The 26583-nt window shown below is 42.4% G+C and overlaps 1 protein-coding gene across 2 annotated transcripts in view; it reads right to left on the bottom strand.

Annotated features, from left to right (window-relative positions):
• LOC126202873 (retinitis pigmentosa 1-like 1 protein) overlaps positions 1-23069 on the bottom strand; it is a 97155-nt gene extending 74086 nt beyond the window's left edge. For both annotated transcript variants that reach the window (XM_049936906.1, XM_049936909.1), the window contains exon 1: positions 22940-23069. In XM_049936906.1, coding sequence (XP_049792863.1) covers positions 22940-22978 — 39 coding nt within the window. In that variant the 5' untranslated portion in view covers positions 22979-23069. The remainder of the gene's footprint in view (positions 1-22939) is intronic.
• Between the last annotated feature and the right edge of the window lie 3514 nt (positions 23070-26583).

The following is a 26583-nucleotide window of genomic DNA, read 5'->3' as shown; positions in this document are numbered from 1 at the left end:
GATAATGTGTGTGTGTGGTTTGAGGTTTTCGGGCGCTAAACAGCATGGCCATCAGCGCCCAAACGCATAGAAACAGCAACACATGCGGTGAAGGGACGAAGACGGACAGCGAACAAGGAGAACGGCTAAAAGACACAGACCTGACGCAGTTCCAAATCCTCACATACAGAGGCAAAACAAGAGGAGAAGAAATGCACTAAAAAAAGGAAAGGAAACACAAGGAAAAGAGATCAGAAATCGAAGTGAAACAAGTAGGTAATCGTGACTGGCGGACTCTTACCTAAAACCTGGGTGAGTCAGTCACCCAGCAGCACATTAAAATCCTCTCCCTAAAATCCGCGGCAACGAATTGGGCAGGACACAAAACCGTAAGACCTTAACCACAGTCGTTGCGTCGTATTGCAAAATAGAGGGCAAAACCGGTGGCAAGGAAACCACCGCCCTCTGGTCAGAGAATAAAAGACAGTCAAGTAAAATGTGGTGGACAGTAATCTGGACGCCACAAGCACTGCAGATTGGGGGGTCCTCCCGCCGGAGTAAAAAACCATGCGTTAAGGGACTCTGCCCGATGCGGAGGCGAGTGAGGAGAACCTCATCCCGCCTGCATGACTGGTAGGACGTACGCCATGGCCGCGTGGTGGCCTTGACCAGACGCAGCTTATTTTCACCAACTGCCAGCCACTCCTCTTCCCATTGACGCATAACACGGAAACGCAAAAGGGAGGTAACAGCATGGAGGGGGACGGCACATTCAAGAATTTGAGGGAGAGAACATGGATCTTTGGCAGCCACATCTGCCAGTTCGTTTCCCCTAATACCCACGTGCCCCGGCACCCAGCAGAAAGAAACCTCCTTCCCCTGCCGTTGCAGGTGGAGTATGGCATCATGTATGTTCTGGACGACCGTATCCACTGGGTACAAGTGTTGCATGGTCTGAAGGGTACTCAGGGAGTCAGAACAGATGAGAAACTTAAGACTGGAAACACATCTCATCTGCTCCAATGCCCGCAAGATCGCGAACAATTCGGCATTAAATATGGTAAACGCCGTAGGAAGCCGTAACTTGACGACAGAGTGACCCTGTTTAGAGCCATCCGTAAGTACTGGTACATGGTCGGGATGCTGGTTTAAAATATCGTAAAATAAGGAGGTAAAACCAAACGCAGGAGTGCAGCTCCTCCGGTACTCTGACAAGTCTAAAAGGACTCTGGGCCTCTGGAGCAATCAGGGAGGCAGGCGGGTAAAACCCTGGAGTTGGGGTGCCACACGCTCCACACCAAGGGACTCTAGCAAACGCTTGGCACGAATCCCAAAATGACAGTGGCACATAAGGTGCCGTCCGCCACACACCGTTGGGTTGCTTGCGGAGTATAAATGCAGATGTTGATGTAAATCACATTAATTTGAGATGAGAATGTCAACGTCACTGCAGACTTCAGCCTTCTCCTCTGGTTTCGCCTCTTGAGGAAGAATAGGCTGCCACATCTTCGCAGACTTTCGCACACCTCACGGAAGGTGTTCCCAGAAAAATTCAAGGCAACCTCCGAGTTAGTTTTCAACAAAAGCTGCGTTTCTGTGCAGCGGCCAGCAGTGACTCGCGGGCGTAAGGAGAGGGGACAGAAGCGCAGCTGGTCTCTTCGCAAGAAGCGGTCCCCCCAAGGCCGGGCGCCTTGTGTTCACCTGCCGACTCCGGGAATGCCGCGCACTGCCCGAGACAAGAAGCCGGCCCGGAGTCGCTTCTCCTTACCGGGAGCGACCGCGCCTCGGCTCCCGACGCCACGATTTATGGCCGCGGTGGACGCTTCCAGCGGACGCCGAATGCAAAGTGGCCGCGCTAATGGCGGGTAATGCGCCCCGCCGGTCCTCATTCGCATGCGTCGCCACTTGTCCAAGTGGAGCTCCGCAGGGCGGCGTATGAATCTCTGTGACGCGCTGCGGTGACTTCCTTTTGGAGCGGTGGCGCGTCTGCGTTGTTCCGGCGCGAAGGTCAGGTGCGGGGGGACGAGGAATGCCAGAGTTGAACGCCTCTCCGAGAGCGAGGTCGACGGTGACGCAGTGCTTTGAGCTCGGCTGGAGTGGGAAAGGCGCAGAGATCGTCCTCTGGCCGCGTTCCAGTATTCTGGGAAGGAGCCCGGCATTCATCTTACACGTTAGGTAAACCGTCGAAAAACTGCCTCGTTTCTTGTTGCTTCCATATTTGAGATCACGTTGCCAATTATTTTGTGGTGGATTACAAAACCTATCTACATTACTAAACGGCCAGCACGGTTCATTGTTCTTGGTGCATATATTGTTACAAGGACAATCCAAAGATGATAAGAATTGGAAGTGTAAACGATGATATTAGCGTAAACTGCTTGGGATTCGCTGATGATCTTGCTCTCTTAGCCAACACCGTTCAAGAAGCCAGGCAACAAGTGAAATCACTACAAGACATAGCAGAGAAGGTAGGCCTTAGAATATGATTTGAAGAAACGGAGATTATGCTAACTGATCCACCACTTGCAAACAAAACTATAATAGAACAGGAAATCAAAATTTTTGATAAATTTAAATATTTAGGCGAAATAATAACATACAATCTATATGAGAAGCCATCATGGCAGAACAGAATAAAAAAAAAAAAACTGAAGTACGCAAATTACATTACCAAAACTACATACTACAACAAAAAAAGCCTATCTATAGACGCAAAATTAAAACACTATAAAACAGTTACACAACCAAAAATTACGTATGCAGCTGAAACTATCTTCAAAACAACTAATACAGCAGAAATTGGTAGAATACTAAAAATAGAAAGAAGAATAATTAGGATATGTATAAATAAACAGTATAAAATAAATGGACATTGGAGAATAGCATCAAATGAAACAGTGTATAAGCGAATAGAACTAGTCATGAGCACGATCAGGAAGAAACGCATCTCATTCTTTGGACATCTGGTGAGAACTACAGAAAACATAATTAGTAAAAAAATAATACAAAAATTGTGGAATAGCAAGAGCGACATTAAATGGATCACAGAAATTAAGGAAGATATAAAAGAACTCCAAATTACAGTAGATGACCTAAAAAACAAGACAGAGAAAACCAGAATACTGCAGGACCCGAAAACCAGACTACAAATGAAAATCAATAAAAGAGTTACAGGAAGAGTGGTCTCAGATGAAGAAAGAAAGAAAATATCTGAAAGAATGAAGAAATAGTGGGCAGACAGAAGAGCAAAACACCTTTCATATAAGAATAGACTCTAATAATTATATTACCTAAATATCATATTAAGTTATTGTTGAGCCATACTGTATCCCTGTGTAACAACTTGTTTACAACTTTGTATATTTGACTAGAGTGGTCCAATGAAGGCCATAAAATAAATAATAAAACATGTTGTCTTTCTAATAGCTTCTAGAGGCAACAAAAATTTGGTATCCGCATTTCATACAATTACTGACTGAATTACAAAATTTAAAATGCTGCGATAAACTTTTGTTTATAACCTTATGCTACAGGTTTAACACCCTAAGACAATGATTACAGCTAGAAAAATGGTTCAAATGGCTCTGAGCACTATGGGACTCAACTGCTGTGGTCATAAGTCCCCTAGAACTTAGAACTACTTAAACCTAACTAACCTAAGGACATCACACACATCCATGCCCGAGGCAGGCTTCGAACCTGCGACCGTAGCGGTCGTGCGGTTCCAGACTGTAGCGCCTTTAACCGCTCGGCCACTCCGGCCGGCCATTACAGCTAGAAACTGGATACAGCTTTAAGCAGTGTAATTAACGACACATCAGTTCCCCAGACTACATTCATACAATATTCGTAAATGAGACCACTTAGCGATTTTCGAAAAACTTCATACAAACACTGAAGAGCCAAAGAAACTGGTACAGCTGCTTAATATCATATAGGGCCCCCGCGAGCACGCAGAAGTGCCGCAACACGACGTGGCATGGACTCAGCTAGTGTCTGAAGTAGAGCTGGAGCGAATTGACACCGTGAATCCTTCAGGGCTGTCGACAAATCTGTGAAAGTACAAGGGGGTGGAGATCTCTTCTGAACTGCACGTTGCAAGGCATCCCAGGAATGCTCAGTAATGTTCATATCTGGGGAGTCTGGCGGCCAGCAGAAGTGTTTAAACTCAGAAGGGTGTTCTTGTAGCCACTCTGTAGCAATAATGCACCTGTGAGGTGCCACATCATTGTGCTGGAATTGCCGAAGTCCGTCGGAATGCACAATGGACACGAATGGATTCAGGTGATCAGACAGGATGCTTACGTATCTGTCACGTGTCAGAGTCATATCTAGATATATCAGGGGTCTCACATCACTCCAACTACACACGCCCCACACCATTATAGAGCCTCCACCAGCTTGAACAATCCCCTCATGACATGCAGGGTCCATGGATTCATGAGGATGTCTCGCCATACTCGCACATGTCCATCCGCTCGATACAATTTGAAACGAGACTCGCCTGTCCAAGTAACATGTTTCCAGCCATCAACAGTCCAATGTCGGAGTCGACGGGCCCAAGCGAGGCGTAAAGCTTTGTGTCGTGCAGTCATCAAGGTTATACCAGTAGGCCTTCTGCTCCGAAAGCCCGTATCAATGATGTTTTGTTAAATGGTTCGCACGCTGACACTCGTTGGTGACCTAGCACTGAAATGACGTGCGGAAGGGTCGCACTTCTGTCACGTTGAACGATTCACTTCATTCGTCGTTTGTCCCGTTCTTGCAGGATCTTTTCCTGGCCGTAGCGATATCGGAGATTTGATGTTTTACTGGATTGCTGATATTCGCGGCGCGGTACACTTTTGAAATTGTCGTATGGGACAATCTCCACTTCATCGCTACCTCGGAGTTGCTGTGTCCCATCGCTCATTCGCCAACTGCAGCACCACGATCAAACTCAGTTAAATCTTGGTAAAAATCTTGATAACTAGCTGTTGTGGCAGCAGTAACCGATCCAACAACTGCGCCAGACATTTGTTGTCTTATATAGGCGTTGCCGGCCGCAGCGCCGTATTCTGCCTGTTTACATATATCACTATTAGAATACGCATGCTTATATCAGCTTCTTTCGAGAGGTCTCTATGTTCTTCCTTAGAATGATGAAAGGAATCAAGGTTATCATTTACTTCTTTTTTGCTGTTTACGCAGTAAAACTTCAGCATCAAGCAAGACGCTTTAATTCATTACTTCTTCGCTGCTAACTCTGTTCGCAGCACATTATGCTAACAGTATCCACGTATACCACTGAATGTACATGTAAAATTATGTACGAACTTCCATATATACTAACATAGCAAGAAGTTCACAGGTTATGCCAGACAAAAGTGGGCTACAAAACTAGCAGAGAACTTTCAAGGGAAGAGCTTGGGGTCGATGATGGGATTCGGTGAACAGACTAATGGAGAAGTAGTTTAAGGTGCGAGGTAAACCGTACTAAAGTCTTCCACAGTGGTGGACTCTCGTTAAAGAGATATAGTCCTCAGAAAGTGGAGAAGCATGTGTTCGATTATAATCTAAAGTGTATTTTGACTCTATACTCTCTTTCTTTATTCTTGCTCTATTTTCATTTATTTTTATTAACATGGTTTCTAAACAGACAGCAGAGATAGAAAATAGATATAATTTCATATTTAATGTGCAGCATATGCGAAACAATTCATTTATTGTGGTATTACATTTATATTACTTAGAGTGATAGACCTACTACAAGCATTGGTTAAATTAATTGTCCTTACATCATGAACATTGAAGGGATACCTTGCCATATCGGCATTTAATTTTAAAAAAAATTAAGGTGACGCTTATGTCATTAATATTTTGCAATATTGGTTCTTCAAATGTTTAGTAGCCATAGCCCGGTGTCTAACGAATTCATCGGTTATTTCACTTATTTTTTGTCGCATAGCACAGCGTATACCTCACTTACGAAAATAAAACAATAAAATAATCACGCAGTTGGTACTGAATCGAACAACTCAACCACATCTATTTGACATCGTAGACACTTGGCCGACTCACCACTGCCAGAAACGGGCTTGTGAAACTAACCACTGCTGGCGTTAGGTCTGTTTCAGTGGATCGTGCTCAAACTGATACCGCCCTGTTCCAGAGGATGGTCTCTGCCATTTCAGTGTACATGCCTGTCACATTCCAATGTGTAGTCCAGTTTCTGCCCCGTCTCGTGTCCTCTCCTTGTGAGACAAACTGTCTATGAAACTTGTTTTTAAAAAGTTACGGAATGAGGAATTTATTATGTACGAACAAGTCGTGCAGTTTGAATAAATGCAAATTACATTAGAGTTTTATCAAAAGATGTGGCATCAGAATGAATATGGCCAGCAAATTATTATCTGTCTCTAGTGCAGATGCAGGTCGACAATGCATGTGACACAGAATCTGTAGAACTAATTCTCAATACTAATTACAGCAAGATCAAAATAATGTGTAACCAAAATATCGAAAATGAAGTAGTAAAAATTTACAGCGAAGTGATGGAAGCAGTACTTGGGGCCTTATATTTCGCGCAATTGCACAGAAAGACTGGAGAGCCCACGTGTCTGGAGCCAGAAGTGTTGTTCGGATAGTAAAGATCAGGCTCGTTGCAGTAAATGCTAAAGACGGTGTTCAGAGGAAGAACTGTGTGGTTATTAATTAATAATGATGTATATAAAAGTTAAGCAGCAGGAGCGAGTGTGAGCCCTTCTAATGTGACTAAAACGGAAGTTAATAGTTAGAAATTACGGCAAATAACACGCAGTAGGTGACAGTAGTCAACTCTGAAACTGTGTGCGAGGAAAGAAGCAGCACCAAATACATGCTAACTTCGCCTGAATGACAAATTATCAGCGTTGATTGCAAAAATATGGGCGTGGAAGGCATAATTAGGAACATTCATTATTGTTAATCAATAAACTGAGTTTATGGACCTCGTATATTTATAGCAGATCATGATCATGCGGAATTATCAATCCCTTGGCTGTGAACTACAGACACGTCGCGGACAATAGGGAGACTGTGATCTGTTGTAAGTTGTCTCCCTCAAAATCCGATCTCCGAACAACTAAATAAACCGCAATCAATGTAAAATTTGAAATGGAGAGCTTACAAGAGCAAAAAACCGCCTTTATGGCGGAGGTGGCTAATGCAAGTTTCTGCAGAGGCGTTTTGCTTGCAGGTGCGTGTGTTAGAATCCTGGTGGTAGAAAATATTCACTGCCAGTATTTGGTTGGCAAGTGGAGGGAGGCGATGTTGTAAACTTCTTGACTACTGGTCTTTGCACAAATGTCCTGGATTAAATTCCAAAACTCTCCGCATTGCCTCATGAAATGAGAGCCTGTGACACTGTTCGATGGTGATACGCAGATACGCCCGTCGCAAGAGGACGTCAAGTTCGGCGACCTCCTTGCTTTCCCTTCATCCGTAACAACACAAATCCAACGCTACACTGTTCATGCACTCATCATAGCCATGCGCGTGACACACACACTTTGCATTTCTTGGCAGGTCGGACAAAGGCTACAGCAAACCATCTCCACTAAGACGTAGCTTAAAACGTACAACAGCGATTCAGTATTTCCACATCTGCTCCGCTACGCTCATTTTCAGAAAACAACAGAAAGAGAATGCATAAATTGCAGAATAAAAATTGCTTGAAGGCCTTTAGGGAAAGTACACTACTGGCCATTAAAATTGCTACACCACGAAGATGACGTGCTACACACGCAAAATTAAACCAACAGGAAGAAGATGCTGTGATATGCAAATGATTAGCTTTTGCAGAGCATTCACACAACGTTGGCGCCAGTGGCGACACCTACAACGTGCTGAAATGAGGAAAGTTTCCAACCGATTTCTCATACACATCAGCAGTTGACCGGCGTTGCCTGGTGAAACGTTCTTGTGATGCCTCGTGTAAGGAGGAGAAATGCGTACCATCACGTTTCAGACTTCGATAAAGGTCGCATTGTAGCCTATCGTGATTGCGGTTCATCGTATCGCAACATTGGTGCTCGCGTTGGTCGAAATCCCATCACTGTAAGCATAATATGGAGTCGATGGGTTCAGGAGGGTAAATCGGAACGCCGTACTGGATCCCAACGGCCTCGTATCACTAGTAGTCGAGATGACAGGCATCTTATCCGCATGTCTGTAACGGATCGTGCAGCCACGTCTCGATCCCTGAGTCGACAGATGGGGACTTTTGCAAGAGAACAACCATCTGCAGGAACAGTTCGACGACATTTGCAGCAGCATGGACTATGAACTGGGAGACAATGGCTGCGGTTACCCTTGACGATGCATCACAGACAGGAGTGCCTGCGATTATGTACTCAACGACGAAACTGGGTGCACGAATGGCAAAACGTCATTTTTTCGGATGAATCCAATTTCTGTTTACAGCATCATGATGGTCACATCCGTGTTTGGCGACATCGCGGTGAACGCACATTGGAAGCGTGTATTCGTCATCGCCATATTGGCGTATCACCCGGCGTGATGGTATGGGGTGCCATTGGTTACACGTCTCGGTCACCTCCTATTCGCATTGACGGCACTTTGAACAGTGGACGTTACATTTCAAATGTGTTACGACCCGTGGCTCTACCCTTTATTCGATCCCTGCGAAACCCTACATTTCGGCACGATAATGCACGACCGCATGTTGCAGGTCCTGTACGGGCCTTTATGGATACAGAAAATGTTCGACTTTGCCCTGTCCAGCACATTCTCCAGGTCTCTCACCGATTGAAATGTCTGCTCAATCGTTTCCGAGCAATTGTCTCATCACAATACGCCAGTCACTACTCATGATGAACTGTGGTATCGTGTTGAAGCTGCATGGGCAGCTGTACCTGTACACGCCATACAAGCTCTGTTTGACTCAATGCCCAGGCGTATCAACGCCGTTATTACAGCCAGAGGTGGATGTTCTGGGTACTGATTTCTCTGGATCTATGCACCCAAAATGCGTGAAAATGTAATCACGTGTCAGTTCTAGTATAATATATTTGTCCAATGAATACCTGTTTATAATATGCATTTCGTCTTGGTGTAGCAATTTTAATGGCCAGTAGTGTAGATATATCACTGGAGCCTTGTACCGCAGTGATGCAGGGTCAGCCATCGTTAATCGAATTGGGCATGTTAATGTTTAAGGGGTGGCCGGATTCCCTTCCTGCCTAGGGCATGGATGTGTGTGATGTCCTTACATTAGTTAGGTTTAAGTAGTTCTAAATTGTAGGGGACTTACGTTAAGTCCCATAGTGCTCAGAGCCATTTGAACCGTTGTTCCTGGCAGATTAAAACTGTGTCCCATACCAAGACTTGAACTCGGGACCTTCGGCTTTCGCAGGCAAGTGCTCCACGAACTGAGCTACCCAAGCACGACTCACGACCAATCCTCACAGCTTCAATTCTGCCAGTACCTCGTCTCCTACCTTCCAGCCTACACAGAAGCTTTTCTGCGAAGCTTGCAGAACTAGCACTCCTGGAAGAAAGGATATTGCAGAGACACAGCCTGGGGGATGTTCCCAGAATGAGATTTTCACTCTGAAGCAAAGTGTGCCCTGATATGATGCTTCCTAGAACTTTAAAACTATGTGCGGGACCGAGACTCGAACTAGGGACCTTTGCCTTTCGTGGGTAAGTTCTCTACCAAGCTGTGAGGACCGCTCGCGAGTTGTGCCCTTGTAGCCCAGTTGGTAGAGCAGTTGCCTGTGAAAGGCACAGGTCACGAGTTCGAGTCTCCCTCCAACACATAGTTTTAATCTGCTAGGAAGTTTCATATCAGCACACACTCCGCTGCAGAGTGAAAATCTCATTTTTGATCCTGTCCAGATCCCCTAGGACGACAGCTGCTGCGCCACTCTGTGGATAACCTCCCCTTACCGTTGTGTGTGAAGCAGTACACATCAGAAAACATCTATGAGCAAAACGTATGTGTGTGTAAAAGTTTATTAATCACTTCTGTTTGGCAGCGGATGCCGAAAGTAATCTGTGGCGTTAAGGGGCTCCGGAAAGGCTCAAAATCATGAAAAGTTCAATTTTTACTTTTTTGCGTTTTCTGAATCTGCAGACTATTACCTTTTAATAGATATATAATTTATTCAATTCCGAAGACTACAACTATTTTTAAATTTTTTTTGAAATGTGTTCTACATGGGCGTGACCCACTGTGGCGCTGTTAAACTGCTGTCAAATGGTGTTATTATTAACGTCCGTGTTCATCAGGTACATTTTAGTGATGTGAGATAAAGTATGTGTTGTGGCTGTGATGGTTCAATATATATCGCTGGTGTGATTGTCGATTGTTTCATGTTTATTTACTCTGTCATTATCTCGAAAATATTCGTAATTAATTCTGTTTCTTGAGTCTCTGTTTTGTTGAAGTATAATAATGAGTAAAAGTAAAGTTATTAGAAATCCTCTGAAGGCTTTTAAGAAAGGGAGAAATGTTGGAAAGCCAAAGGTATGTGTTATTACTGTAAACAATAAAGGCGATGAAAATCCCCAACATAGCTTGTGTCCCAAAGAAGAAGACAGTTGGTGTAAATATAACAAAGGATTGCTAACTGGTGAAGTGTACACTCATAAGCATAGTCTGCCTCATGCAGTAATGGAGGTGATAAAATCTATTTTCAGAGACTTAGCAGCACCTGAACTGTTGAAAAAGTGTATTCACGGAAAAACTCAAAACCCCAATGAAAGTGTAAATAGTGTTATATGGTCGAGAATCCCCAAGACTGTATTTGTTGGAATAGAAACACTTCACTTTGGTGTGTATGATGCTGTTGCGACTTTCAATGATGGCAACATTGTAAGGTGCAAGGTATTTAGAAATATGGGAATGAAGATAGGTTCTAACATGTTACGAGCGATGCTTGCTTTAGACAAGGAACGCCTTCGGGCTGCAGACAGGGCTGTAAAGAGTCTAGAAATACAAGCGAGAGTAAACAGGAGGAGGAACAAGAGGAAGCTGGAGGAGGAGTTTGCAGAGGATGAAGATAATCCATCCTATGGACCTGGAATGCACTAAAAAGTTATTCCAATCTTTGTCGCTCGATTCTCAAAACTTTTATTTTCTCATACTAATTACATGTTTTCTAAGGATATTCCAAACATATTTGTTTCAAACTTTCAGTAAATGTTACACAGTACCTTCTGCATAATTTAACACAGCCTTTTTCCAAAAAACTGTATATTTTTGAATATATAAATAAAAAATTGCAAAAAAATGTTGTGAATTTTCATTACAATTGAAAAAAAATCATCTTTAATAACTGAACTAAAATTTTGTAAAATCCCTGTGTTAAGTTGTAGCCCATATTCCAATAAATAATCTGTAAAAAGTTCAACTTCCTACCTCAAATACTTTGTGAGGAAAGATGTAATTTATAAGCGTTATTTTAACATTGCAAGTATAGGGCGTTCCGGAGCCCCTTAAGTAGTTGAAATATGAAAAAAAGGTCGTTTGATTTTAAAGTTGCCTTCTTATAGAAGAATGAAACGGCAGATACATTGAGGAACGCAAGTATTCAAGGAATTGAAAATTGGACTATGGTAAAATAAACACGAATCATTAGATGTGTGACATTCTAGCTAACAATTGAGGCACGGCATTTTCAAGGGGGTACTTCTTATGTCATGTTTTGTTAGTGCCCATGTGAATTCCTCATTTTGGGTTAAAACACTGTCTGACAAAGAAAGTGAGGTAACTAGAAGACATTGTTGGATGATAATGTAGCTTCGTACATGCACGCCCAATCAGGATGGGATGTAAATGATAACAATTGCAGGTTTTTTGTGACAGGTAGTGCGGGAAATAGTGTCACATCTTGTTTAGTGCCGTTACTAGGTGTACAAGTGGCGTGTTCAGCGTCAGACGTTGTGACCGCTGTGAAGGACGCGGAGATCCCGTTTTCTCAGGTGACGTATGGCTTGTCGAATCGCGCGATATCCTGATATGATGGAATTCTAATGTGTGATTGACGTGATGAACGACTGTATTAGAACGTCAGGGTAGGCATACTGGTCGAATGCCGCAAAGGAGGGATCGCACCGTAACCCTTTGATACATGTACCTGCCGTCCAAGAACAAGTAATGGACTTGGGTGTCATCCTGCACCCGCACAATTGGTCGAAAACTAGCAGCAGCCGGACGGGAATTATCGAATCAGGCTTAAGCTGTCGCTAACACCGCAATACAAACAGCTGCTTTTAGAGTGATGTCATGTCTGCGAAGCACGGACTGCTGACGAATGGCGTAGCATTGTGTTCTTCGCGGTTCTGCACTAGCCCACATGACCATCGTCATCGCGTATGGTTGCGACCTGGGGAGAGGCCCCATTCTTCAGTGTCTTGGTGACGTACACTGGTTGTTACTCCTGGTGTCACGGTGTGAGGAGCCATCGGGCATGACTTCAGGTCATGGCTGGTAGTGGGTGAAGAAAGTTTAGCGGTAAAGCGGTACATCCAGGTATTCTGTATCCTCGTGTGTTATATGTGATGCGACAGTAGAGTGGTGCTACATGGTGGCGCACGAAATGTGTTACCATTTTGTTTTTGAATATAAACTTTATTGTCAATACAATCTGAAGGGAACATGTACTACAATGAAGAGCCGTCCATGGAGATTTGTTCTAACTCCGCACATGCTCGATGAGTCCACCATTCCGTTTCTTAACTTCCTTCAAACGAACACTGAAGTTGCCCGCAGCTCGTGGTCGTGCGGTAGCGTTCTCGCTTTCCGCACCCGGGTTCCCGGGTTCGATTCCCGGCGGGGTCAGGGATTTTCTCTGCCTCGTGATGACTGGGTGTTGTGTAATGTCCTTAGGTTAGTTAGGTTTAAGTAGTTCTAAGTTCTAGGGTACTGATGACCATAGCTGTTAAGTCCCATAGTGCTCAGAGCCACTTTTTTGAACACTGAAGTTAGTGATTACCCTACGGCACATGTCTTCCGTAATTTCACTGAAAGCTTGAAGAGTAAGTCTTTTGGGCTGGATTAAATCACCTGGACGTTTCGGGAAAATTTTTTCCTTTATATAATCCCAAAGAAAAAAGTCACATGGATTGAGGTCTGGACTGTTGGGGTGCCAATTTTGTCCGTCATTGAAGCGACCTGGAAACCTGACTGAAATGATCCGTATGTCGAAATGCTCGTGTAAGAACTCCAACACAGTGTTTGCAGTATGTGGCCTTGCTCCATCTTGCATGAACCATGGCGTGTTGAAGGGCTAGGCAGTAGTATGAAGCTGTGGAATGAAGCTATTGCGAAGCATGCTCAAATAACGCTCACTGTTCACAGTTTCTTCAAAGAAAAAGGGTCCAATAAGTCCGTGACTGGAAATTGCTGACCACGCTGTAATCCTCGGAGCATAATGTTGTCGTTCATGAAGCACTTGTGGGTTTTCAGTGGCCCAAAAGCATACGTTTTTTTTGTTAACCACATCGTCTAAAGGAAAATGCTCCTCGTCTGAAAACCAAACGTTGTTGAGAGTTTCTTCCATAGTCTCCGCCCACTGAGCAAACATTAGTCTCTGCTGCGTGTGTTCTTCAGTGAGCTTCTGTGCACAGGTCATCTTGTATGGGTAGATATGGAGGTCACTTTTAAGCGTCTGGTTATTCCCAGTTGCACTGTTGCCTTTCTACACGATTTCCCGGGACTTCTCTGCACAGCAACTCTTACCGCTTCAATATTCTTCGGCGAACAAACAGGCTTAGGCCGAGGTCACTTCGCTTCCAATACTGTTCCTTCCTGTACAAATTTATCGTACAACCTGTGGGTGGTCTTCTTGCAAGGGACCCATCGTGTGGTAAGCTGTTGTCGAAAACGCCTGTGAGTCACAACAAGGCATTTCGTTTCATGAAAAAGTAGCACAATTGCCGATCGTTGCTGTGTCGTCAGTCTTACATTGTCAGCCATTGCACCTTACTAGTCTCCTAGCGGCAGTATCGTGAATTACACGTCATTTCGTAACTCATTTGTCTTTTTAAGCTCTGCTGGTACTGCTGTAGAGATCCCAGCGGGATATCTAATGTGTGTCGGAAATAGTGAAGAAACAATTGGTAACACATTTCGTGTGCCACTTTGTACTTTTCAACATGACTGCTATCGTCCACCACACATGGCATTTGTTCCTGTGAACTGTCTGCGTGATGTTTAGGGACTCCTGTGGCCAGCAAGAAACTCATATGTCAATAGGCCTATATTGTCAGTGGGCGGTGCTACAGAGCTCTTAGATATTTGAAAAATGTCGTATTATCGATTTCAGCTGCTGTGAAATTACTTTAATTACACAACCAGCTTCAGTAGTCTAACCATCATCAGGCTCCCATACAGCAAATAAGATAAGATAGACGTAACATTACAGGCTTAAGCTGTCGCGAATACGAATGTGTTAACTGATGTAAATTGATAGCACCAACACATAACGAAAGTTTTCAGCCTCAGCTATAGCTCTGATACAACATGCGTGGAACCACCTCTGACGTCAACTCCGTCCCAGTGCCAACATCAAGGATATCAAGAACCAATTACAACAGTTGTGGACCAGTGTGTCTCAGGAGAGGATACAGCGGCTTACCAACAGTCTTCCCAACTGAATCAGTGCATACTAGTAAAACTCCAAGAGCTTACGTTCTACGTAGAGTCAGTTTGGATCCTGATGATGCCTGACAGAACAGCATTTGTTAAGAGAGGCACATTACCAGCTGAAAATCTGTCATAGTTGTCGATATCCCTTCTCTACAACATCTCCTTGATATAGCTCAAGCTATCGGCAGTCTTTTAACCGCACCCTGTTTCCCATTCGAAGAGGAAAGAGCGTAAACCATAATTCTAACTAACGTGTCCTCCATCATACAACGAAAGGTGGCTTGTGAAATAGAAGTACAGAGGCAGAACTCAGAAGTTAACAGGAAAGAAATACTAAGGTCTGCCACGCTCTCAATCGTGCTTCGGGTCAGAAACATTTCGAATACGTTACGCATTCTGGGTCGTAGTCTCCTTTCCGGAGACACCACTCGGCATGAAACAAGGGGAAGAGAAGATATCGAGTCGATGTGGTAAAGAAAGATATTGAGAACTGTAACTCCATCATAGCTCGTCTCTTCCAACAAATGCCGAGACGTCAGCTATAGTCAAACACAGGTTTCAGCACTCAGTTACACACAGTAAAGATCCCAGCCGTACGAATAACTACTAATATAGTACATTTAAGAGAGTATTTGAAAATAAAAAGCCCTAAATCAACATAATGTTTAGAACATGCGACGGTATATGAGATGGGCATTGAGGAGACTCACTTCCTTATAAGTACAGTTTTCAGAACAATTAGCAGTTAATCTTTCAAAAAACTAACAATGATGAACAAGTAATAGTTTCATAATATTTAGCAGATGCTTAGAAAGCTGTTCTCTGACTTTCATTCAGGACAGACAGCACTCATAATTATGATAAGTGGAAATAATACAGAGCATGTTAGCCAGTACCAGTGAGAATGCTAAGGAAATTGTGGGGCGTGAAGGAAGCAGTAGAACTGATGAGAAAGATGAATCGAAAATGTAAATAGTTGGTTGTATTTTGTATTCCTGCTGCACGTGATTGATGCATAGGAGGCATGTAGTAATCAACAGTAATACTGAAGGTAGGTGCTTGGCTGCCTGATCTTAATATTCCATTACAGAAATGTTACGTAAATCAAGAACGAAAAGTAAAACAAAATGACGCTTGAGGACTAGTGTTAAGATCCTGACAACAATATACACGTTATGCAAACCTTTCATTGGAATTTTGAAGTTTTTTACTTGTCATTCATTAGAGAAATTATGTTACAAATGTTACGAGCAATCGTTCAAACATTATTGCTTTCTTGGCTGACATACGAACTCGGTTAGGTACTTTTTCCTTTATAAGACCTATATAAACTAGGGAGACATAACTATGAATGGATTTAACAACTCCTCTATCCAAGTTTTCCTACCCCTGTAAGGTATGAATAAATAAATTTCAAGTGATCAGTACGACCTCTCTGGTGTTTGTTACCTGCACACCTCGTATGATACTCGAGCTGTAAAAAAATAGGGAATAAAAAGTGCTACAAAATCTGAATCTCTTTCCATGCATCTTTGGTAGTATTTGAAAGATTGACTACTAATTGTTCTGAAGACTGTATTTATGCAGTAAACATACTGGATGCTGCGTTTGAAGACGTAGGCTCAAACCGAATCTGCCTCCACAATTTTAATTTCTCGATAGTTTCAGACGAATCTCGACAGCTTTTATAAAAGAAAATCACAACTAACATCGTACAGCTATGAGAGTGAGACAGATGTCGGAATGACTTCCGCTAAAACTAGGTGAAAAGGGCAGACATTGTTGCTTCGGTATTTGTAAAATCGCCGCAGGGAATTGCAACCGAACGATTATTGAAGGCAGTGTGTAGAGCCTTTGATATTGGAGCCGTACTTTGAGCCTCTCAAAGGTAGTAAGGACAGGTAAATACGAGAAGGACCAAACAAGTAGTTTTCCATCTGATGTATACAGGCAGATGATCAGAACTGTATACCAGAAACCGAAAAAACTACGGAGCTGGCTTTGCGAAAGGTAAAGACACTATAGAGGCAGTTCTACTGTCACATATGATGTCGGAAGCATAATCGTGGAGAAATAGAGAGACTTTTGTCGACCCATGAAAGGAACGGCCGATAACGCTAAGTATAGTAAGGTGTTTAAAATCCTCAGCAAACAGTCATACGATGTGAGGAAAATCCGGTAATTTGCAATGCGATAAAGAACCGAGAGTGAATAATAAGAATTAAGCACCACGAGTGAAGTGCTCAGATGATAATAGGTGCAAGGTAGTATAAAGTCTTCTTCCTCAGCTGTTCAACAGTATATCGAAGAAGCAATGAGGAACATGAAAGAGAGATTCAGAAGAGTGTTTAAAGGTCAGGGTAGAAGGGTATCATTAATAATATTTGCTGAATACGTTGCTTATCCTCTGTGAAAATCGGAAGAGTTAAAGGACCTGTTGAATGAAATGAACAGTCTACTGACAACAGAATATAGATTTAGACTGAACCAAACAAAGTGAAGAGTATTCACGAGTATCGAAAATAAGATTAACAACATACTTAAGGTTAACGTTAGGAGCCGCATAGAAGACGAACTACAGTTCCACTACCTTGGATGCAAAGTGACGTATAACGAAGGAATCAAGGAGAACTTAAACAGCAGAAAGCCAAATTGGGAATTACTCTCTAAAAGAACTCTAATTCATATATGGGCCTTAATTTAACAAATACATTTCTTTTAATATTTGTTTGACATTGTTGGGGGCGACCTGAAGCATCAAGTTTGTCAAGATTACTACCGGTTTCAATGTATCTACGCTGTCATCATCGTTTATTGTAACATTTTATTTGACGCAGTATCTCTATGTGACTTTTAGTATTGTGGCAAACGTGTACACACAATAATGTTACAACATCCGATGATGACAGATTAGATCTTCGAAACAAAAAGAATTGTTAGCGATCTTGGCAAATTTAATTCTTCAAGAATAATATTTCTGTGAATATTCGTCTACCGCACATAATTTAGCTAAAATGAATCATCAATACGAGGGAAAACACCAAATTAACAGAATCAAAGAGATTTAGTTTGTGTGCCACACAAGGGTGCTGAAAATTAAATACACTGTTAAGATAAAAACATGAGGTGTTTCGCAGAATCGGCGGTCAAAAGCAATCTGTGGCAAACACTGACTAGAAGAAACATTACGATGAGACGTGTGTTAAGAGATTAGAGAGTAACATCCAGAAGTTGACACCATTAACTTTAAAAAAATTTTACCCTTGTGTGTCTCTTTTTCGCCACCTGTTCTTTACAAATCATTGACTTCCTTCACCTACATTTAAGAAGAATCGAAAACATAATCACATCCTTCTTTCTTTTTTTCGTATTTTGCTTGTAGATTGATTCTTTGGCAGTTGTTGGCAGGCATCTTTTCTCTGTTTAAATGCAAATATACTACTTCATATATCCGTAACCAAGTAACTACCATTAGAAATTCGCTTCTTTGCGTTTTAGAAATTCATTTTCGCGATCGATCCTCTTAGTTCATGTAGGAAAGATTACGCGATAATTCAATACATATTCTGGTTGGTAATGATCGTGATCTTCTATTGGACAGTACGGGGAACTGCAAGTGGAAATGATTCTGAGGAAAATAAATGACAATCAGCCGCATTTAGCATCACCTGATGATGTAAACGTCTACACCGTTTCGACTAATCCATGTGGTCATAATCGGAGTGATGACATATTTTGATGTAACATGACGCTATCAGGGCAAATAAACATAAAATATATAGAGACAGCCTTTTAAAATGTATTCCCCTATTAGGTAGACTGGCAAATTTATTTGGTGCGTATTTTGTAAAGTAGTGCTCCGTCATTGCTATGAGGCAGAACTGTCAACAAACGTAACGACTATTCGGAAATGAACGTTTCTGCACTATATGCACCCCTACAAGAGTTATAAGATTGCTCATATCTGTGACGACTTTTTTTTTCTTGACTTGTTAGAGTAAGACAGAATATCGACTTCCACTTGTGTTCTTCCTCTGTGAAAAGCTTCATCAAAGTTTATCAACTAAATGGCAGTAGATAGGGAATTTAGTACAGACGCAGGAGAAGGACTGAATGCAGAAGCACATGGACGCAAATGAACTTTACATTGAACGTGATTATTACTAGTTGATCATATGAAGTAAACAAAAATTTTCAGCTCAGAATGGTTTCCCCAGTGACAGAGTACACGATATTTTCTGAGGGTGCGAGCAATCACATCTGTTGCTAAACGTTTGTCCACAATTAATGAGATTTTCGAATTGATTAAAGTTTTCAGAGCGTGAGGACACATCTTCAGGTCGTGAAACAAATTTGCTCTAACACCTTCTGAAAAATAATTCCTCAATAGTAAAGGTCAGTAAGCTTCAATAACTGGACGCACAACGTTCCTAAGAATGGGCATCTGTCAGCACAGTAAAATTCAGGACCGGAAAAAGAAATTGGCTAGCGTTCGTTAAATTAAAAGAAAAGGCGCTTAGCATTCAGATTCTTACATGGACTTAAGATCAATTTTTGTAAGATGTTCATTTTGGTGAATAGTCTTTTCTACCGTGCAAACAGTTAATCATTGAATACCATCAACGAAATAGAAACTTTCGTGCTGTGGATGTACTGCAAAGTGAAAGACAAATGAGGTAGTCCTCTAGTGTGTCAGCAGAGATTCACCTGTCAAAACTGTCCATTATGACAAAATAAAGAAAGACATAAGTTACTTAGGACATAAGATACAAGTAAAGCGAAGTATACCTATTCTAGCAGCAGTTAATTGAATACGAAACTGAAAGCAGAAGAGGGACAAGATGAAAACGGACGTATTGGTTGCGAAACAGTGGGCAAAGACGGGACAACGTGATACTCACTCATTCGGACACGCTGCAGGAAACCGAGAACCTACGAAATATAAGAGCGCAAATCCCGTTAGTGGATATGCACAGTAATGTGAAAAATTACACTTTTTTGTTCGGATAATAATAATCATGAGTTTTTTTTAATGAACTGTCTTTCTTCGATTTAGGCTCTCTATAGTACAGGGAACCCAGTATGTGGGGAAGTTCAAGGACTAAGGGAATTAAAATTGGACATAATTTCATTCAACTGCATTTAGATCTGTATAGTCAACGTTTCGGGTCGCTATGACAGGAGTTCTTCCTTAGGTTGTGAGAATACACATTGTCCAACATAGTAAGATCGCCCGTAAATGGAGGCACGAAACAAAGAGTGTTACACATAATCAAGCTGTCACAGCCAAAATTCATTACAAATAAATTACTTTTCTAACGAATGCCATCCGAAGTAGAAGACTGTTATTGAAACAAAAAGTGTTTGAGAAATGTCTACACTGAATGCTTTCGCACAGGAGAACAGAGGTTTCGTAACTTTAGTAGGAAACTACTCTGACATATCATAATGATTGAAAGTGAGTGGCAAATTGTGCGAGGATAATCGTGATCGGTGCAACATACGTGTCCTACCAACATACCTGCTTCCGAATGCTCACAAGGACTAGATCGTCCCTCTTTCTCATCATGCTGCCTAGTGTGTTTACGGTTAATTTGAAGTCACCGGGGCCGCGACTTTTCTTTTCTTTATAACGATATATTGAGTACATTATTTATACGCATTTTACTCTGTTTCACTTTGGTTTTCACGAGATAAGTTCAGTGAGGATGTTTCTGAACATTTCTTGCATTATTACTACATATACAGCGTGTCCCAGGAGGAATGCTAATTATTCAGTTATGACAAGAACGATCATTCGAAACAAAAATGTCTAGTAACCATGGGCTCGAAAATGTATGCCCTATGAGCTGTGAACAGTTTTTCATCTTCGCAACTGAGAAACAAATCTCTTCTACTACAAGAAAAAGTTGTCCAACAAACTTGGACTCACAAGTGCATACCTTCAGAGCTGTAAGGACGTGTTCATGTTTGCTATTGTGAAACGCGTAACTCCTGTTGAAGAAATGCTCATAACTCTTAAGGCATGCACTTTAGAACCAATGACCACAATAATTTATTTGTTTTGGTCCGTTCCACCACCTCTCTAAATATTGGCAGCGAATAATTGACAGTAGAAGAGAATTAACATGAAAACGTGTCAGGTATGCATTTTAGAGTCCATGTTAATTAGGCTTTTTTTTTTACTTCGAATGATCAATCCTGTCACATTCCTTAATAGTGGCCATCCCTTCTGGGATGCCCTGTATACTGTTAGCTACATATTTTCAATTATAAACTATCGCTGAAGTGTGTCGTACATGCAAAATGAGCATGAGCGATGTGGTAACTAAATAGTGGCATTATCTTCCATATTTTCTCTTAGTCCACTAAGCAGTCTACCTACACTTCATGTGGACCTACAATAATTTAATAATTACTTGTAATGTTACCGAGTAGCTTTTCTCCTCGCTCTCGTAAGACAGCTGTAAGTTAGAAGTAAGATAATAAGACCGGTTTGGCAAACCAGGAATTGGTGTTCTTGAAAACGTGCAGCTTCAAGCAGCAGGAGACTAGCATCCAATAACCAGCACAAGAAGACGGTACAGACACTGAAGCAGGCGGAAGGAAGAGATAAGAATTAGTATCACATAAACTCATTGCAAGGAGTCATTAGACGTCGTCCTCGCTTTGAAAAAGCTCCTGCACGTTAACTTCTAAATATTGAAGTCTGACACAGTATTATTGCTTGTCAATTAATTGCTACAGATCTCCCTCTTTGAAAGGATTAATTTTATTTGAGTCCAGCTGAACATATTAGTTCCACATAAAATTATCTTAAAACTCTAAATATTAGGCGAAAATTAGAATCTTTGGTTTAGTCACAATGTATTCAAGAAACATTTCTAAGAGAGGGTGTATGTAAAATGCCTTGAAAATAGTTTATAAAATAAACGTGCACCAAATTAAAGTAATGAGTAATGGAAGAGAATCCAATTAAGCCTGATGGTGCAAGAGGAATGGGATTGGGAAATAGTAGACGAGTTTTGCTATGATGAAAGAAGTAAAATGAATATAAAATACATTTTGGCACTAACAAAATCAAATTTCCTGAAAAAGAGAGATCCGTTAACATGAAATATGAAATTAAGTGTTAGCTAATCGTTTTTCGAATTATTTTTCTGGATTGTGGTCTTATATGAAAGTGAAATATGGACAATAAGTAGTATCGACAAAAAGAAAATAGACGTTATTGAGATGTGATGCTACAGGAGACTGCTGAAAATTATATGAGTGAGTCGGGTAACAATTGTACTGGTTATGAAAGGAGGATATAAGATGAACATCAACAGAAGCAAAACAAGGATAATAGTCGAATTAGATCGGGTGATGCTGCGGGAATTAGATTAGGAAACGAGACGCTTAAAGTAGTAAATCAGTTTTGCTATTTGGGGAGCAAAATAACTGATGATGGTCGAAGTACAGAGGATATAAAATGTAGACTGGCAATGGCAATGAAGAAGAGAAATTTGTTAACATCGAGTATAGATTTAAACGTCAGGAAGTCGTTTCTGAAAGTATTTGTATGGAGTGTAGCCATGTATGGAACTGAAACGTGGACGATAAATAGCTTAGACTAGAAGAGAATAGAAGCTTTCGAAATGTGGTGCTACAGGAGAATGCTGAAGATTACATGGGTAGATCGCATAACTAATGAGGAGGTATTGAATAGAACTGAAGAGAAAATTGTGGCACAACGTGACTAGTAGAAGGGATCGGTTAGTAGGGCATGTAATGTGGCAACAAGGGATCACCAATTTAGCATTGGAGGGCAGTGAATAAACAGATACAGAAGGATGTAGGTTGCAGTAGGTACTGGGAGATGAAGAAGCTGGCACAGGATTGAGTAGCATGGAGAGCTGCATCAAACCAGTCTCTGGACTGAAGATCGCAACAACAACATGAATCGAAAATGAGACAAAATCAGCTTTATGGCATAATTTGATTATAAAAAGGAATAGTTTTATTGGACACATCCAGAGATATCTTGTAGTACATAAGGAGGTGGTAGAGGGATGTGACGAGGATGAAAATGTAAAGGGAGACCAGGTAAGCAGATTCAGATTGATGTAGGTTGCAGTAGTTATACAGAGATGAAGACACTTCCAGTAGCATGGAGAGCTCCATCAAACAAGTCCTCAGACGAAAGAACCCAACAGCAACAAGGAATATAGATGGTAACTCCGTAATGGAAGAGTTAAGGGAGCAGTTGTCAGTTGTGTTTGGGTTATGTACTGTTAGTGGAACCCTGCGTGTGGGGTTGGCCACCCTGGCGGCGGTACTTACCCGCAGCGCGGCGGTCGTGTTGCGGCTGCACGGCGGCATAGCGTCGGCTGGGCAGCGTCTGGCGTGCTGAGCGCGGCGCTCGGCGGTCAGTGCTGCCAGCCGCCTTCCCCACCACCTCCCCCACCCCGGCGCCGAGGCGACCCCGACCGCGCCCACAAGATCTGCCGCCGCCTCATGAAATTCTGATCGCCTGGACCGCGGCCGGCGAGCGACAGGTGCCCGCACTTTCGGGGAAATACCAATTTTTTCCACGTCGACAACTGGTTCAGGTATTCGCAGAAGACGCACTTCCTGGAAGACTCTCCCGTCAGTATGGTGTAATTATTTCTGGAAAGCTACAATCTTCTCGAAAATCATCTAAAATTTTCCCGGCGTTTATAGTTTATGATGAACAAACGAATCACATGCCTTATCGATACAGCTGATTATTAGACACACACACGAATTCTTCAGTACAGAAGTTATATCGCTGTCATACAAGGAACTGTCGAATTTTGTATTTATATAATTATTATTTCCAAGTGATTGAGGCCCCATGAGTTTAGTATGTAGATTGACAAGTCCACAACTTTCGCGGCTACAATTATCGTTTTGACCTGCAAGCTACACTACTGGCCATTAAAATTGCTCTACTACGAAGATGAGGTGCTACAGACGCGAAATTTAACCGACAGGAAGGAGACGCTGTGATTTGCAAATGATTAGCTTTTCAGAGCATTCACACAAGGTTGTCGCCGGTGGCGACACCTGCAACGTGCTGACATGAGGAAAGTTTCCAACCGATTTCTCATACACAAACAGCAGTTGACAGGCTTTGCCTTGTAAGACGTATGCTTTGCCGGCGATGGGCGAGGCATGACAGAATCTCTGACCAGAGAGTAGTTTATCGTTAGTTGTTGCTTGTCGCTAGTCTGCGCGAGTGGACGGTAGTAGTCTTGAGTAGTAGTCTGAGTGAGTCTGCGGGAGTCGGCATGCGTCGGCTGTGTGCTCTGCTCGCGACTCTGGTCAGGATTCTGGAGGATGAGTATTGTTGTAGAAGGTAAAGAAGCAGCATTGCGCATATTTAATAATGTATGTTAATTGTAATTTAATTTGTTACAAAAAATGCCCCAATAATAATTTTTATAATATAAAGTAACTCATTTAACGGTAAGCATTCAGTTCAACTTAAAGAATATTTCCAATGCATTATCATTCCTTCCAATAATAAAAAAAATATATATACGCTAGCATTGCACAAAGCTGTGTCAAAAAAAAATGTCTATTCAAGAGCAGATATAATTGCAGTTTTTATTGAGGTAAGAATTTTTGATCTTTTATTCAGAATACAGGGCCGAAGGGCAGCGCTGCTGTCCTCACAAAATTATCAGGTTACTAAACGTTTTTATTATTTTTGTGTTTAGGAATTTTTCTGTTTCGAACTTGATATTAAATGAGAAAAGAATTTTGTGGTAACATTAAACGTGAATGTATTTTTGCACACAGACAATAAGTGGGAGCGAATTATGTTCAGAGATTACAATTTTCAAAATTCATTTAAAAATTATATTTCTTGTGAGTAGGTTACACTTATAAATGGGACCCAATTTTATTCAGAGATCACAATATATAAAATTCATTTAATTATTATTTTGTGGGGAGTTTACGTATGGTTCATATTTTTAAATATAAACTATTCTTTGTAGGGAGGTTACACTTGGCTCATTATCATTTACATTTTTTGTGTGGGGAAGTTACAGCCTGGTGAAACGTTGTTGTGATGCCTCGTGTAAGGAGGAGAAATGCGTACCATCACGTTTCCGACTTTGATAAAGGTCGGATTGTAGCCTATCGCGATTGCGGTTTATCGTATCGTGACATTGCTGCTCGCGTTGGTCGAGATCCAATGACTGTTAGCAGAATATGGAATTGGTGGGTTCGGGAGGATAATACGGAACGCCGTGCTGGATCCCAACTGCCTCGTATCACTAGCATCGAGATGACAGGCATCTTATCCGCATGGCTGTAACGGACCGTGCAGCCACGTCTCGATCCATGAGTCAACAGATGGGGACGTTTGCAAGACAACCATTTGCACGAACAGTTAGACGACGTTTGCAACAGCACGGACTATCAGCTCGGAGACCATATCTGCAGTTACCCTTGACGCTGCATCACAGACAGGAGCGCCTGCGATGGTGTACTCAACGACGAACGTGGGTGCACGATGGCAAAACGTCATTTTTTCGGATGAATCCAGGTTCTGCTTACAGCATCATGATGGTCGCATTCGTGTTTGGCGACATCGCGGTGAACGTACATTGGAAGCGTGTATTCGTCGTCGCCATACTGGTCTATCACCCGGCATGATGGTATGGGGTGCTATTGGTTACACGTCTCGGTCACCTCTTGTTCGCATTGATGGCACTTTTAACAGTGGACGTTACATTTCGAATGTGTTACGACCGGTGGCTCTGCCCTTCATTCGATCCCTGAGAAACCCTACATTTCAGCAGGATAATGCACGACCGCATGTTGCAGATCCTGCACGGGCCTTTCTGGAACAGAAAATGTTCGGCTGCTGCCCTGGGCAGCACATGCTCCAGATCTCTCACCAATTGAAATCCTCTGGTCAATGGTGGCCGAGCAACTGGCTCGTCACAATACGCCAGTCACTACTCTTGATGAACTGTGGTATCGCGTTGAAGCTGCTTGGCTAGCTGTACCTGTACACGCTATCCAAGATCTGTTTGACTCAATGCCCACGCGTATCAAGGCCGTTATTACGGACAGAGGTGGTTGTTCTGGGTACTGATTTCTGAGGATCTATGCACCCAAATTGCATGAAAATGTAATCAAATGGTTCAAATGGCTCTGAGCACTATGGGATTTAACATCTGTGGTCATCAGTCCCCTAGAACTTAGAACTATTTAAACCTAACTAACCTAAGGACATCACACACATCCATGCCTGAGGCAGTATTCGAACCTGCGACCGTAGCAGTCAAGCGGTTCGAGACTGAAGCGCCTAGAACCGCACGGCCACACCGGCCAGCATAATGTAATCACATGTCAGTTCTAGTGATGTCCTCCTCGCCGTGTCCGGCGACAGCGACTCCGTCAGTCTTCTCTGTCCTTGTTGTGGTAGGCTCGGATGTGGCTCGCGAATCCGAATTTCGCTTTGAATATCCTGTTGCATGAAGCACAGTGAAGTTGACCAGCAGAGTTGTAAGTATACGTGTATACAGGCTTGAGCTGAGATTTTCGGAGCTCTCTTTTAGCATCCAGGTTCATTAGACGCTTTTGGTCGAATTGTTCGATGCTCTTATGTACAGTTGATCGCCACTCCGATCGGCGCAATGCTAGCTCCTCCCAACGGTTGCTTGGAATGCCACAGGCTGCAAGGTGGCGTTTAATGGTGTCTTTATATCGCAGGTGTTGACCACCTTTCCTCCTCTTCCCGTACGAGAGCTGCGAGTAGAACACCGCTTTAGGTAGCCTACTGTCATCCATGCGTACTATGTGACCACTCCATCTCAGTTGATGTTTCATTATTAAAGCTTCAATACCAGCCAGTTTCACGCGGCGCAAAATCTCCGTATTTGGGACACGGTCTTCCCATTTGATGCGCAGAATTGATCTCAGACATCGAAGATGAAATTTAT

Source organism: Schistocerca nitens, chromosome 9 (assembly GCF_023898315.1).
Source record: "Schistocerca nitens isolate TAMUIC-IGC-003100 chromosome 9, iqSchNite1.1, whole genome shotgun sequence".
NCBI lineage: Eukaryota > Metazoa > Arthropoda > Insecta > Orthoptera > Acrididae > Schistocerca > Schistocerca nitens.
The sequence above is the reverse complement of the archived record's forward strand: the minus strand, read 5'-3'. Positions and strand labels throughout refer to the sequence as shown.